Source organism: Lacerta agilis, chromosome 8, assembly GCF_009819535.1.
Source record: "Lacerta agilis isolate rLacAgi1 chromosome 8, rLacAgi1.pri, whole genome shotgun sequence".
Classification (NCBI taxonomy): Eukaryota; Metazoa; Chordata; class Lepidosauria; order Squamata; family Lacertidae; genus Lacerta; species Lacerta agilis.
In genome coordinates this window covers 29,977,412-29,991,904 of record NC_046319.1, presented here as the reverse complement: position 1 = coordinate 29,991,904, position 14,493 = coordinate 29,977,412, and the positions used below count along the sequence as shown (strand labels likewise).

General features: G+C 47.4%; 1 protein-coding gene across 1 annotated transcript; it reads left to right on the top strand.

The window, feature by feature from the left end:
• Positions 1–1,009: 1,009 nt before the first annotated feature.
• CBLN1 (cerebellin 1 precursor) lies at positions 1,010–8,050 on the top strand. Its single transcript, XM_033156743.1, has 3 exons — positions 1,010–1,761; positions 2,379–2,498; positions 6,330–8,050. The coding sequence occupies exons 1-3, from the start codon at positions 1,507–1,509 to the stop codon at positions 6,525–6,527; spliced, it is 573 nt and encodes a 190-aa protein (XP_033012634.1). The 5' UTR covers positions 1,010–1,506; the 3' UTR covers positions 6,528–8,050.
• Positions 8,051–14,493: the final 6,443 nt, after the last annotated feature.

Sequence of the window (14,493 nt, the reverse complement as noted above, 5' to 3'; positions counted from 1 at the left end):
CCAACATGTGCAGTGCTGGATTACCCAACAGGAAGGCTAAGCACCTGTAAAGCAAGGCCACTAAAAGAGATTTTAAAGAGGAAAAAGAATTTGACCTTCTTTTTTTTTAAGGATCAAATCCATCATGGGGGAAATCAGAACTTTGTTAGACTTTCTTTCACTCCACTCCACACTTTTACCCCAATTGTTCTTTTCCCTTTTGATTACTTGCCCCAACTGAAATCAGAGGGATCCTACTAACGTAGGTTAAAAAAATAGTATTTTATTTCGCGGTTTTATTTCAAATTATATAAGGGGGTGGGGGCACCATCATCTTCACGGTACTCGGGGCTTCTAAAGCTCTGGCCCTGAGCACGTGCTGTCCTGGCCCCGGTCATCCCACGCCTTCCACGCCCACCCGAGACCCCACCTATTCCTCTCCTCCTCTTCCTGCGCCTGACCAGCTGAAGCTACCCCGTAGGATGGAGCTTCCCCGGCTGCTAAAGACCCTCTCCGACGGGGCACGATCGTTCTCTCCCCTGCAGAGGCTGCAAGGAACCTCATCTCCCCCCACCCCCCCTCTCTCTGTCAGCGCTCCCGGAGTTCGTGCGCCCCTTTGCCAGGATCGCCGCCCCGTCGAAAAGCGCGCAAGGACACGGAGGGCGCCCTTTCCTGGGTCCCCTCCCTCCGTGCTCTCCTTACCTGTGCGGCCCCTGAGCGAGAGGCAGCGGACCCCCCTCTTTCCCCGCCAGACTTTGCCCAAGCGCGGGCGCCGTCCGTCCCCACCACCATCCGCCGCTCTCGCCATCTCTCGCTCCTTCTCTCCACCTGCTCCTGACCACCTAACCACCCGAAAGCCTCCGCCTTCGGGGAGGAGGGGGGTGCTGAAAGAGACGGACCGGGCACCCATTGGCTGGCGGCGAGCGCGCCCGCCTGCCATTGGCCGCGGGCGGCGCCAGCGCTGGGAGTGGCCGGCGCTGACGCCAGGCTCGGGTTGGTGGGGTGGGAGCGCGGCGCGGCGGCGCCTTTTGTGTGCTTCGGCGACGGCAGCGGCGGCGGGGAGCTTGCCTTGGCCACTGCGAGCGAGGAAGAGAGCGAGCAGGCGGGCGGCGCTGGGGCTGGGCTGCGGCGCGCGCGCCCTTCTTCTCCCCCTCCCCTCCTTGCGCTATGCATTCGAGCGCTCCTGAGCCTTGCCAGGGGCTGCCGATGCCGCCGCAGCTGCCGCCGCCGCCACCACCACCGCTGCTTCTTCCAGCACGTCGAGGGGCTTGCGAGGAATAGAGCCAGGCGGCCGGTTTAGGGGGCAGCCGGGCTCTCGGGAAGGCTCGAGAGAAGCCCGAGGCGGCCTGGGAAAAGAAGAGGAAGAGGAAGGAGGAGGGAGGATCAGGCTAAGAATCCGCCGGTCCGTCCGCCCCTTCGGGGAAGCTGGATCTGCTGGCCGCCTAGCAGCGTTGTCCCTGCTGGGGGGATCGGAGGAGGCGGGCGAGACGAAGCGGCAGGCGGACCCGCCTGGGACGCGGCGGCGCGATGCTGGCGCTGGAGCTGCTGGGCTTGGCTTGGCTGGCCGGGGTGGCGATGGGGCAGAACGAGACGGAGCCCATCATCTTGGAGGGCAAGTGCCTGGTGGTGTGCGACTCCAACCCGGCCTCGGACCCGACGGGGACTGCGCTGGGCATCTCGGTGCGCTCGGGCAGCGCCAAGGTGGCCTTTTCGGCCATCCGCAGCACCAACCACGAGCCGTCGGAGATGAGCAACAGGACCATGATCATTTACTTCGACCAGGTGAGAGACCCCGCAGGTAATCTGAGGGCGTCGGTAGGGTTTTGCTCTTTGCTGATAAGGGAGGGATGTGTATGGATGTGAAAGGGGGTGTTCTCGGGGTGACTGCGTGGAGGGCATGAGTGGGTGTGGTAGAGGGAAGGGGCGCTGGCTTTGGAGCGATTGCCCCTCTTTCCATTCCCCCTGCCCAAGAAAATACCCTCTGAGCCGCCCGCAGATCAATCCCGGATGCATAGACGGTTGTAAGCTACAGTCTTTAGATGTTCCCCGAAGAGATTTCGAATTGCCCGTGGAAACTTTAGTGGAGGGGAGTGGGGAGAGCGCGTGATCGTAGAGTGGGGTAAGAGCTGTTGCTGGCTGGGCTGACTCCGTGTTCTAGTAATAAATCCGCAGGCGAGGAGAGACCGCGTGGCGTCTCCAGATGTGGTTCGCGGTCCAGATTCTAGGGAGAGGGACGGGTGTGTTACTCACTCTGGAGTGCCACCTTCCGTGCCTCGTTAAGGGGGGGGGACTTAATCTGGTCCGGCGATAGATGGCTAGTTTCCGGGGAATCCATCCAGCCGCTGGCGTTTCCAATCTTTCTCTCTGATTTCTCACTCTACTCTGCCTTTCCCTTGTAGGTACTAGTGAATATCGGACTGAACTTTGACTCCGAGCGCAGCACTTTCATCGCGCCCCGAAAGGGAATCTACGGCTTTAATTTTCACGTAGTCAAAGTGTACAACAGGCAAACCATCCAGGTCAGAGAATGCTGGTTTTGCTTGAGACACTTGCCCTTTGTGGCATGCAAGATTGTGTGAGCATCTGTTTGTGTATATGCCTGTGTCTTACTCCAACTGCTGCATGCATTTAAGGTGGGATAAGTTCCGCTGAACTTAGCAGGGCTTACTTGGGAACAACATGCAGAGGATCAAGGCCTCCTGATCATACTTTTAATACTGGGTTTTGTACAGAACCATGGGTCTATTTAGCTACCCAGACTGGCAGTAGCTCTGCAGGATTTGATATGGGGAGGGGTTCTTTTCCATCCTTACCTAGGGAACCTGGACCTTCTGCTTGCAAACAACAGAGAAAATACTATTCTATGTAATCGGGCTTACGGAAATCTCATAGAGCATCAATGCCCTTCATAATCAGGGCCCAGCCTTCCAAACAAAATCCGGAATGCCACAATCAAAGTGAGCAAATCAGAATGTTTTCCCATCTCCCCATTCATGTCATTGACGCTACCAACCAAGGATACAAACCCAGAGCACGTTTACTTGGAAATAAACCCCATGGAATAAAAGCAGGCTTGATCCCAAATAAATGTGCCTAATGATCAGATTGCTATAAAGAGTGCAATTCAAAAACAATTTGGTTTCCCCCCCCCCCATTTTCTGTCCCATCTTTCCTCCCGGCAGCTGAAGGCAGTGTACCTGGTTCTTCCACCACCACCTCACTGTTAATATTATCACAGCAACCCTGCAAGGTTGGTTCGCTGGCCCAAGGTCACTCAGGAGGATTCATGGCTAAGAAGGGATTTGAATCTGCATCCCATACAAACTTGTGCAGGATGATCAAACCTACTCCCCCACCAATAGCTTTCTTTTGATCTAATATTGTGCCCCCCCTTGCATTCAATTCCCTTTGTAGTCTGTGACTGTCTGAAGGATTAGGCTTAAAAGTATGGAAAATCTGTACGTCTGAATTTAGACTAAACATGTAAAATTATTAACCCTACAAAACATCTAAGTCACATTCAGTGGAGGGGGCCAGATTCTAATAATAAAAAGGAGGTTGGAGATGAAAGCATGTTCAGTAAACAAAACTACTTCTGAAGACCAACTTATTTAAATTTCTAGATAGAGATATGAATAATGATTTTCTACCTTGCTCAGTTTAATACCCTCCTTAAAGTGTCATGTTGTGTGACTTGCTTGATTTTTTTTATTCCATTTGTGCTTCAGAAATCCACATTTGTTCTTCTTCCCCCAACACTAACTGCTGCCCACATGCCACATAAAGTTTTATATGTCATAATCTTCACTTTACAACCTGTCAGTCTCACTGTAATAATTTAGGATGGGGACTCACTCACAGGGCTGAAATTGAAACTGTCTTTCTCCAATGGCTTGGGAGTTGCCTCTGTCTTATTTATCCTAGAAGTACCTTATCAGGTGAGGGGTGGGATTGGCCTTCCTGCTAATGGGCTGAGCATTTTAGACCTTTCAAAAGTCTCAGCAGATCCGTGTGGGGGTTTATTAGCTGAATGATGGTTGACAGAACAAGGAATCTCCCCTCCCATGGGCCAACATGACTGAGTTATCTGGTTGCATGTTTCCCCAATATTACACTGCTCCCACTTTCATAACATCATGGGGCTTGGTCTGAACGAGTCATCTGAACAAGGGCATTGCCTGTCCACAGGCTCTTATTGGTGTGGGGTAAAATGGGATATGGTATCCAACAGCCTGAATACTGTGCATTGATCGGATTGTCTCTGTGAGTTTCTCCTAAACGGTTTATCAGGAATACATTTATTTATTTATTTATTTATTTATTTATTTATTTAGACTGTATTTGTCCATGTGTCTAGCTATAGGTCAAGAGCTATGTCTGAATCTATTTTTGGATGACTTAGGCGATCCTTTGCCGTTTTTCCCTAGCTCTTTCTGAGTTCGGTGGATCTTAGGCCAACGCATTTAGCCAGAAATATGTGTGCCGTACAGAAAACATAACCTACACGCCTTATTTTGTGTAGTCACCCGCTTGGGTCCATTAATTCCAATAGGTTTATTCTGGTAAGAGTAGGTGAGTCCTTGTATATGTAAAAGTGTGCAAATACATTTTTTTCCCAATTAGATCTACAATTTCTGCTTTAGAAAGCCCTAACTGAGTCTTTGTGGCTAGCTGATTTCTACATCTAAGGCTAGAGTTGTAGACTGCTCTGTTTAAGGAGGAATGAAGCTGGGCTGCCCACTTTCCTTTTGTGATGACCTCTCAGTTACTGTTTTTAGGCAACTGAAGAGGCGTAGGGTGGTGGTGGAGAATTATGGCCTGGATAAAAAATTAGGAGAGTTGGGGGAGAGGGGAGCCCCTCCACCATAATTTGAGCAATGCTCTATTCTGTATAAATTTAGATCCACTCTTAAATCAGCTTCAAAAGCTATCAGTCACTGTCACAATGCCAAGATGGACAGCTGATCGATCTATGCTTTTATGTCCATCTCTAATTACTGGTGGCTGTGTTGTTTGCTGTGGTTGTATCTGAAGGAGCTGGATAAAACCCACTATCTCCCTTGCTTAGGCAGGCAGAAGGCTCCCGCTCTGTAGGATGCAGATTGGCTCTGTCAGGGATTCAGCATCTTTGCTGCTTCACAAATGGATAAGGTGCCCCCCTTGATGAACTTCAGAGATGCTAGCCAGAGCCTGAATGCCTTTATCTCTTTCTTCAGTCTCTGAGGTTTAGGGGGGTGGGGAGTGTGCGTCCAGTTTTCTTGAAGGACAAGCAGCCCCTCTTGAGGGGTGTGTGTGGAGAAAGAGAAGCATCCACCTGAAAGGGTTTCACCCTAGATTTTGAGCCATGCCCCATAAGCACCCCAATTTTCCTCACAGGCAACTTGCCCTTAGATAATCAGATCTACATTTAATATATTTTTTTAATTGTGAATGTGGTGCTGTAATATATTTATTTGTTCACACAGCGCTTTGAGGTCTCTCCAGGGTGGGTGGCAAGCAGCATGTACATTTAAATATAGTAATATTTTTTATAAAAAAAATGTTTGAAGGAGGGGGTTGCGAGGATAGTTACGGTAGTGGTGAAAAACAAAAGCACTCTCTCCTGCTGAATCTGGAGGAGCACAATTAATCTGATCTGGCAGCAGAACGGACGGTACTTTTCTACAAAAAAAAGGGGAATGGAACAATGCTATCTGGAGGTCATTCCTAGAAAGTTTGGGAGAGTGACATAATAACACTCAGCTGCCAGCCCTTAGATCTGCATCCTTTTCATTTATCCATCACCCACCCATTTTCCTTTGTGTCTTTTGCTGATATACCGGTACATGGCTTATCCCATAAGATTTCTTCATGCATTGAAGAAGCAAGGTTTCATTCCATGCTTGTTATGACAATATAGTCTGGGATGCTATCGGAAACATCCTGGCTAATACCCCCCATTCCTATGCAGTCTCGTGCAATGCCTACTCAAAAGGAAGTCCCATTGAGCTCCCATCCCATTGAATGCCTAAGATTTTGCAGCCTCAGGCGGCAATCTGATGCATACTTTCATGGAAGTAAGCCCTATTGAACACAGTGGGACACCTCTGAGTAAATCTGCATGGGATTGGGCTGCTGATGTTCACTTGTTGCAACCCTGTGAAAGAAAGAAAGAAAGAAAGAAAGAAAGAAAGAAAGAAAGAAAGAAAGAAAGAAAGAAATTCTAATAAACAATTAATGGAAGGAGGGGGGATTCATTTCACCAGGTGCTTCCAACTGGAAAAAAAACCCTGCCAGCCATTTCTGTGAATTTGCCTGCAGCCTCCTCTTCCTTTCATTGATGGGGACTTTGTCTTTCACTTGCCTTTCAGGTGAGCCTGATGCTGAATGGTTGGCCAGTGATTTCCGCCTTTGCCGGGGACCAGGATGTCACCCGCGAAGCCGCCAGCAACGGGGTCCTGATCCAGATGGAGAAAGGAGACAGAGCTTATTTGAAACTGGAGAGAGGAAACTTAATGGGGGGTTGGAAATATTCAACCTTCTCTGGATTTCTAGTATTCCCTCTTTAAACAACTTGCCGACTGGCTGAGGAAGGGAGGAAGGAGCAAGTCTTTCAGCACTGCTTACCAATCCCTGAATTTGTAGCTGGATAGAAGGAATCTCGGACAGCAAAAAGCTTCTGGATACTATCGACATAACTGCAGAAGTTAAACCCTTTACTTAGGTTTGTGTGCATTGCTCTGAAGATCTCTGTAATGGCGCAGCCGGACAACAGAAGACGCTTGAATTCATCCTCCTTCAATAATTATTTCTCTTTTCTCTCTCTCATTTTGCAAACCAAATTATGTTACATCTCAATTTAACTGATATTATTAGCTACCATTGCACCCCACCCACTGCCCCTGCAAGCTCCTACATGGTACCTACTTCACACATCCTTTCTACAGCCAATTTGGGTTTGTTTTTAACATTATATATCTCTATTTTTTACTCTTTCCCTGAGTTTAAAAAAAAAGTATTTTTGAATACATGGGTGCCATGGTTGAGAGGTGCAATGCAAACCCTGCTGTGATGCTACTAGTAAGGAAATCTGGGGAGGGTAGGACTATCAACACAAACTTATTCTAGCCAAATCCTGATTTTCACTATTTCTATGTAATTCTGAGTGATTGTGGAATTTTCAGGCTGCTCGATGTTTTGATGCTTGTTTTTCGCTCTTGTAAATTTGTGGCCCAACTACATGCCGGAAAGTATATTGAACTTTTACTAATTAATCTGTAAGATAAAAACCAGAAAAGAAGTGTGGATATTGACATATTTTAATTTAGGCTTTAGGGTTTTTTTAAGGTTTAAATGGGGTTTTTAATTTAATTTTCCTTAGATGAGAAACAAAGCAACTTGGTGTAGTTAACACAATCTTAACCAAATGTAGGAGGAGGAGATATATACCAACAAAAAAAAAAGAAAGGGGTAGGGGGCAGAAATATGCAATCACAGCCATTTGTTGCCATTTCCACTTGTCTGTTCTGATTCTGAATATGAAACAGAAGAAAATGAAAGCACAGTCTTCAGAAACCAAGAGTGCAGATAGTCCCTTTTTAGCAGTGTTAAAGTCCTTGTTCTTCCTCATAGATTCATGTGTCGTTTTAAAAAGTTGGGGCTCATGTGTCAATTTCAGTAACTACTCTCTCACTTTAACAATACTGCTGTATTCGCTACAAGTTCCTCAAGGTAGGAGGAAGAGGAGGAGGAGGAGGAGAGCCCCCACCCTGAACAGTCGCCAAGAAAATGCCCACAAAATTCTCCCCTCTGTTCTCTTTACCATTGTATGTATTACATTCTCTCAATCAAATTACGTTTTATAAAGCTGTCTTACTTTCAAAGGAAGAGAGGAAACAAACCCCCTTACAAGGTATACCTAAAATGCTAGTATTATTATTTGCTAGTAATATTTTGTTTACAGTCTTTCAGAAATGTAAATGCTATAATTTTGCAGCACTCTAAAGAGAACTACTACTTTTATTATCAAGGTAAAGTAAAATACTTTTGATTGTAATCAAAACATAATGTGAAATAAAACCAGTGGAATAAACAAATGGATTTATTGGGGTGTAGAGAGCCCTCCTGCCCCCCCAACTCTTGTTCACAGAAAAATAATAATACAGGTCAGACTTGGAAGTTAACTAGACATCTATAGATCAAAACAATAGCTGGATATAAACAGCCAATTTCTCAATTTGGAGCCGTAATGTGGAGACCGGCTGCCACAGAGTTAAAATGTGATGGCGTTCCCCCCCCCCTTCCAAACCTGGGTTCCAAGAAGGAATTTAATTAGCTCCTAGGGGGGCAGTTAATTCTGGCTTAATAAGCAATGCTTTATTTTATGCTCGATGGAGGGTGATGTGTGGATGTGTCCTTGTTAATAGTTCCATACAGCAAACAGAGATGCCAGTCTTTTGAAAAGCCTGTGGGAAAATGGGATGGGAACAAAAGAGGAAGGTGAGTTTTTTTTCATTGGGCACACAGGTTGAAAGCTATCAGGGAAGCCTTTGATGCAGTTGAGAAGTGGAACTGCAGCCTGGAAGGGGAGCCGGTCAATTTCCACCAGGCCAGGGGGACGGAGAGAGTAAGGGTTCACATGAGAGCTGCTATAGGGAGGTGGTTGGGCTCCAGTAATGCAAGAAGTCCCAGGTTCAAATTATGCCTCTGCCTGCCACAAAACCACTCAGGTGCTCTTAAGCAAATTCCTTTGACTCAGGATCCCACCTGCACTATAAAACGTAAGCAATACTAACCTGCTCTGGAGGGGTAGGGAGACAGCAACATTTTGTGGCACCGTAAACACTTAATTTTATTATGACAGAAGTGTCTTTTCAGGATGACTGAGGGCATGTATGTGAAATGCTTTCAAGACTTCACAAGTCCTAGGTTTGATGGTGAAAAGTCCATTGAGCATTCCTTGTTTCAGACAGATGGCAGGGTGACGTAGGAAGGGGTTACTGATTCGGGGTGGTTTCAGAGCAAATCCCCACAAATATATCCTGAGCCCCTATTTTCTAAATATCTTTCTGCCCCAGACATCTGCTTGTATATGCTTCTCTGCCAGGAGGGAAATGCAGGTGTGTTTGACTACTAGGAAAATTGGAACTGGGTGCATGGAGGGATTAGGAGGGCCAGTTTAAGAAAGTATAATCTGTGTGTCAGTGTCTTTTCTTGTTCATACAACTTCCCACTGGCTTTGTGCATTTTTTTAAAAAAAATCTGATCACGCTAATCGTGATAATATTCAACAGTGTATACATTGTTCTTTTGGGATGTTTGTGTGTTCAAGCTCTCCCTCCACACCAGGGGTGGGAGGTGGGGGTGCATCCCTGACCCTCCAGATGTTTTTGGACTCCGACTCCCATCAACCCCAGCAAGCACAGCCTGCGGACAGCGGTGATGGGAGTCCTATCAACATCTGATGGGCAGCAGGTTCCCCACTCCTGCCCTCAGAAGGACTTTGTAAGGTCGGCCAGTAGGCTCAGATGAAGAAGAGGAAGTTCTTTTGTCTTAAGATCATGCGGCAATTATTTGGGCAGGGTCATGATTTAAATCTGAGGGCTGTTAAGTAATGACCGGCTCCAGTCCAGGGGAGAGGCAGTGTGTGTGTGTGTGTGTGTCGGGGAGAAGGACACTGCAGTGGCAGCTGGCTGTGATGCTGTCTTGAAAGGGAAGGAGAGACCCAGCCGCTCCGCTAGGAACGGACCCCGGCTTCTTTGGCATGGGGAGTCTCTGGCTAAAAGCCACCCTAAACCCTTACCCAGTGATTGAGATCGATGGGGAAAGGCGAATGGTGGCGGGAGAAGAGGAGGGAGACGTCTGGCTGCCTGGTCTTTGTCTTGGTGGGGAATCGCGGAGGTTGGAGGAGATTTAAAACAAACAAACAACAACAACAAAAAAAAACCCGGGATTTTCACAAGACCATTTTAGGGGAACGTTTCCTTTTCAATGCTCCTCTTGCAGGGTTGTTGTCGTCTCCCTACTTAAAAACTCTCAGTAGACTCACTGAAACTAATGCACTTGAATTAGTAACGCTCATCCATTTCAATAGAAGGCCTCACAGTGAAGAGAACCCTTATTTGATCATTGGGGATAGGTTTAAAACGAATTCTTTCATTTAGCGTGTGTTTGCAGAGAAATTTTAAAAATCCCCTTTTTAAAAAAGAAAGGGGAAAATATATTTGATGATGATATACTTGAAAGTGCCAGGTAAGGTGCCATCTTAGAAGAGGCCTCCATGCCCACCGTCCTAGCCCCGGGGTTTGGTTTTATTTTTGCGGGAAAAGAGTCTGCAGAAAGATAGATTTTTTTTAAAAAAAAATTGCTCACAAGGTTAACCGGACCAAATTGATCAGCTAACATTGCGATCCTATGCACGCTTTCTTGGGAGAACGTGCCATTGAAGTGAGCGAAATTAACTTCTTACTTAGGGTGGTCACTGGGCGATCCTATGGTTATTTAACTGGGAACCCAGCCTCACCGTGCTCAGTGGGACCGCTTCAGTTCTGTTGGATAGTTCCCCGCGGGAGCCGGACGTGCTGTCCTCTCAGTCCGCTTTGTTTGCTTTCCCCTTTCATTGAAGCTGTCCTGTCCCCCGCGCGCAAACACACCAAAGTCGTCAGGGGGTTGGACTAGATGACTCTCTGGATCCCTTCCAACTCTACAATTCTATGATCTCACCCTTTCCGACTAAGGACCAAGTCGGTTTCCCGCCTGCACCGCTGGTCAGTTTACGCGCGGTTATTTATAGGGCCTCCCCAGCAACGCGGGGAAACTCGGGATCTCGGGTCGCCTAGACGGGCTGCCCGCTACTCCATGGGCCCCTGCGACGCCCCTGCTGCTGGCAGGGAGGCAGCGGCAGTTCCAGCCAGGACACTATTGCTGTAAACTCTGCTGCAAAGCAAGTGAGCGAGGATCGGACGGAGCGACGTCTCCTCTACGCCTCTCCAAAGGCGAGAGCGTGAAACTGACTAACCTAGTCGCTGTTAGGGGGCTCAGTAGCAAACAAAAAGCAAAAGGCTAAAAAACAAAACAACCCCCCTACATAACCCAGAGGATTGGGGGGTTGTGTGTGTGTGTGTGGGGGGGAAGAGATACGAAATTGACTAGTCGGCGGAGAAATTGAGGCGCGCGCTCTGCTTAGGAGAAGCACAGCATCCTTCGCGGTTTGGCTATCCATAGAATATCCCCCACCCCGGCGTGATGTGCGCAGTATTTCGAAGATAAGAGGCTCTCAAAATTTCAGGCCCTGTCTGTCCATTTCCTAGGCACGTGCGCCTACTCAGAGTAAATAAGACCCACTGCGTTTGCTCCGGAGTTAATGCGCGCGTACCCGATGGCCACCTTCCAGACAAGAAGCGCGCACGGGCTTAGCAGCATGTTAGACTTCAGAGAGATGGAGAGAGGTCTTAAAACATGTTTAGATGGGAACAAGCCCCGCTGATGTAAAATCGAACTGGCTTCCAATTGTAGGCGCGCGGGAAGGTTCTGTTGCTTGGGAATTTGCAGGTATGAAGGTGAGTCGAATGGTCAGGCGGGTGGAATCTATGGGCGACGTCTCTACATCCCCCCATTTCACCTTACCTTGTGGAGCAGGGACCGGCAGAAACGTAGGGCCGTCGCTTACGTCACAGCAGTGATGATGATGTCACCTCCCCAGGGCGCTATTGGCCCAATCCTCTGCTTGTCAAATAAAGAAGCTTTTCTCAGAGACAAGCACACCACGTAAGATAAGCAGAGGAAGAGGTAAGTAGCATTCTCATGGATAGCTAAGGCTACCACTTTGTTTTGAATAATAATAATATGAATAATAATAATAATAAATAGTAATCATTGTTATCAGCATTTATTACAATTTGTTATCTGCCCTTCACCCTAAGGTCCCAGGCACAGTTACAACAATTGAAACAGTATTGGGAGGGGGAAGTAGAAAACGACTTAAAATAAGGTGGGTCTGAAAAATACGAGTCTCCAGTGTCAGCTGAGTCTTCAGCATTTGCCAAAAGCAGTACAATGAAGGTGCCAGGTGCTCCTTTCTGGGGAGGGAGTTTCACAGCTTAGAACTTCAAAGTCCATTTCCAATGGAAATTTCACAAAGCAAGGCACAAGCTTCTGAGTCCATCAGAGTTCTTCATAATCAAACTGGACTTTAAGCAAAGGCAAAAGCATGAGGGTTGGAGAAAAAAAATGTTTTGGTACTGATGTCTGCACTGATTGTATGGTCTTAGAAGGGGTGTGGCTATGCGGATAGTCATGGAGAGTGCCTGGACTTCAGAAATAACCCCAGTACTACTTAGGATTTGGAATTTAGCAATCTGCTTCATATGGACTCCAACACTGGTCCACCCAGCTCAAAATTGCCTATAGAGACTGGCAGTGGCTCTCTAGGTTTTAAGGAAGAGGTCTTTCCAAATGAGGAAGCTGTGGTGCTCCAGATATTGCTGCACTCCAACTCCCACCAGCCCCAGCCATCATGGCCAGTGGTCAAGCACGATGGGAGCTTGAGTCCAGCAACATCAGAAGGGCCAACTGTAACATTGCAAGGGACCACAAGGGTCATCTGGCCCAACCCACATGCAATGCAGGAATCTTTTGTGCAACATGGGGCTTGAACCCACGGCCCTGAGATTAAGAGTCTTATGCTCTACTGACTGAGCTACTATAAATCCCCATCTCTGTCTTACTGGAAATGTCAGGAACTGGACCTCCTGTATGCAGAGTATGCCCTGTACCAGTGAGCACAGCCCTTTGCTAGAGTTACAGAGGAATCCCATACACATTTGCTCACAAGTAAATGCCACTGAGTTCAATAGGGCTTACTCACAGGTAAACAGAGGTGCTGTGGGAGGCAACAGGACTTGCAATTTACCAAGAAATGTACCATTTGCATGAGAAAGTGAAACAAAGTGCTCAGCAGGCGTGGGAGAGGCTCCTCTCCTTTGTAAGAGTTTTTAAAGCAGAACCCAGATGGTTACCAATCAGGCATGTTGTGCTTGCTTGCTTGCTTGCTTGTGTTATGTTATTTATTATATTTCTATCCCCCCCTTTCCTCCAAGAAACTCAAGGTGGTGTACATATCTCTCCCTCTCCCCCATTTTATCCCCACAACAACCCTGTGAGGTTGGTCAGGCTGAGAGACAGTGACTGGCAGTGGCCCAAGGTCACCTAGCGAGTGTCATGGTTGAGTGCAGGATTCGAACCCTGGGCCTCCAGGCCTTCGTCCATTGCTCTAACCACTACACCACACGGACTCTCTCTTCTTTCTTGTAAAACACCCTGAGAATCTTTGTTATTGGGCAGTATATAGACATTGTAAATAAAAATACAAGGGGGAAACTGTTGGAGTAGCAGATTCTCTGCACCTCCTAGAGACTGGAGTAGGTGATGGTTTTCAGAGCTTGATTAATTGAAATTTCCACCCTGGTTCAATGAATGACCAGCCTATTTTGATGCTTTTGTGGGGTGTATGCTTAAGACTACATACTCAGGGCTGACATGCACTGTTTTCCTGTCCTGAGTGACATTCCCCTCCCTCTTCTGTATTGTATTACATGCTATTGATTGGTCAATTCAGGACAACAGGTCTTGGAGCTGGGGGTGGGGGTCTGCCTGCCTCTTACGGCCTTTCATAGGTTGCATCTGGACAGTTGCTAATTTGCGGGTATAATTCAATTGTATGCTGGCAAATTTAGGTTGTGTCATATGACCTCCATGCAAATTTTGCGCAAACAACTCAGGAAGAACGCTCAGGCAGCAGGTCGCCTGGAAGAGCCCTGAGCTGCAGCTGATTCTTCTGCTCCATATTCTGAAAACCTCTTAATAGTTTGGAAAGCCCTGCCATCCAGCCCCTGGAACTCTGCTACACTGAGGCTGTGCTGCCTAGGAGATGAGTCTAGCTCTGCATATGCTGCCTCCCTTTTGTAAAAGCACTCCAACTATAAAGAGTGTATGTTTGCATTCTCATTTTATTTAGCACTCAACCTTAGCTTGGTTCTTTCTCCGGCGCATCTCAAACCATGTACACCCGTGTAATCCCTGCCCCCTGCATGCATCAGAAGCAAGCTACTTCCTTTAAAGCCTTGGCTCATGTCACAATAAATGTGTCAATCTCTGAAGTGTTACATCCTTCTTTTAAAATAATCCCCGTGTTATTGCTATTAAACACACACACACCCCTACAACGCCACGAAATCTGCTGTGCTTGTTCCATTGGTGGGTTATATGAGCCTTCCAGATCCCTCCTCACAGCTAGAGTCTGCTGGCATCAATCCAGAAATTCATTAGGCAAGCCCAGGATCATTATGGTTTTATTAGACCAGGTTAAGCAATCCACAAACTCAGCAAGAATCGTATAGCCAAGGGGAGGGACTGGAGCTATAAAGGAGCGTGAATGAGAAGAGGATAAGGTAAAGATTCCCCAGCTGTTGCTGCGGGACTGGAACAAAAGAAACACTATTTATTTATTTAGCGACTCCGTCTCTGTGTTTGGCATTT

Coding starts and splice junctions, on each gene's coding strand:
- CBLN1 (XM_033156743.1), top strand. CDS start 1,507: ATGCTGGCGCTGGAGCTGCTGGGCTTGGCTTGGCTGGCCGGGGTGGCG. Junction 1,762..2,378: donor TGATCATTTACTTCGACCAG/GTGAGAGACCCC, acceptor TTTCCCTTGTAG/GTACTAGTGAATATCGGACT. Junction 2,499..6,329: donor ACAACAGGCAAACCATCCAG/GTCAGAGAATGC, acceptor CTTGCCTTTCAG/GTGAGCCTGATGCTGAATGG.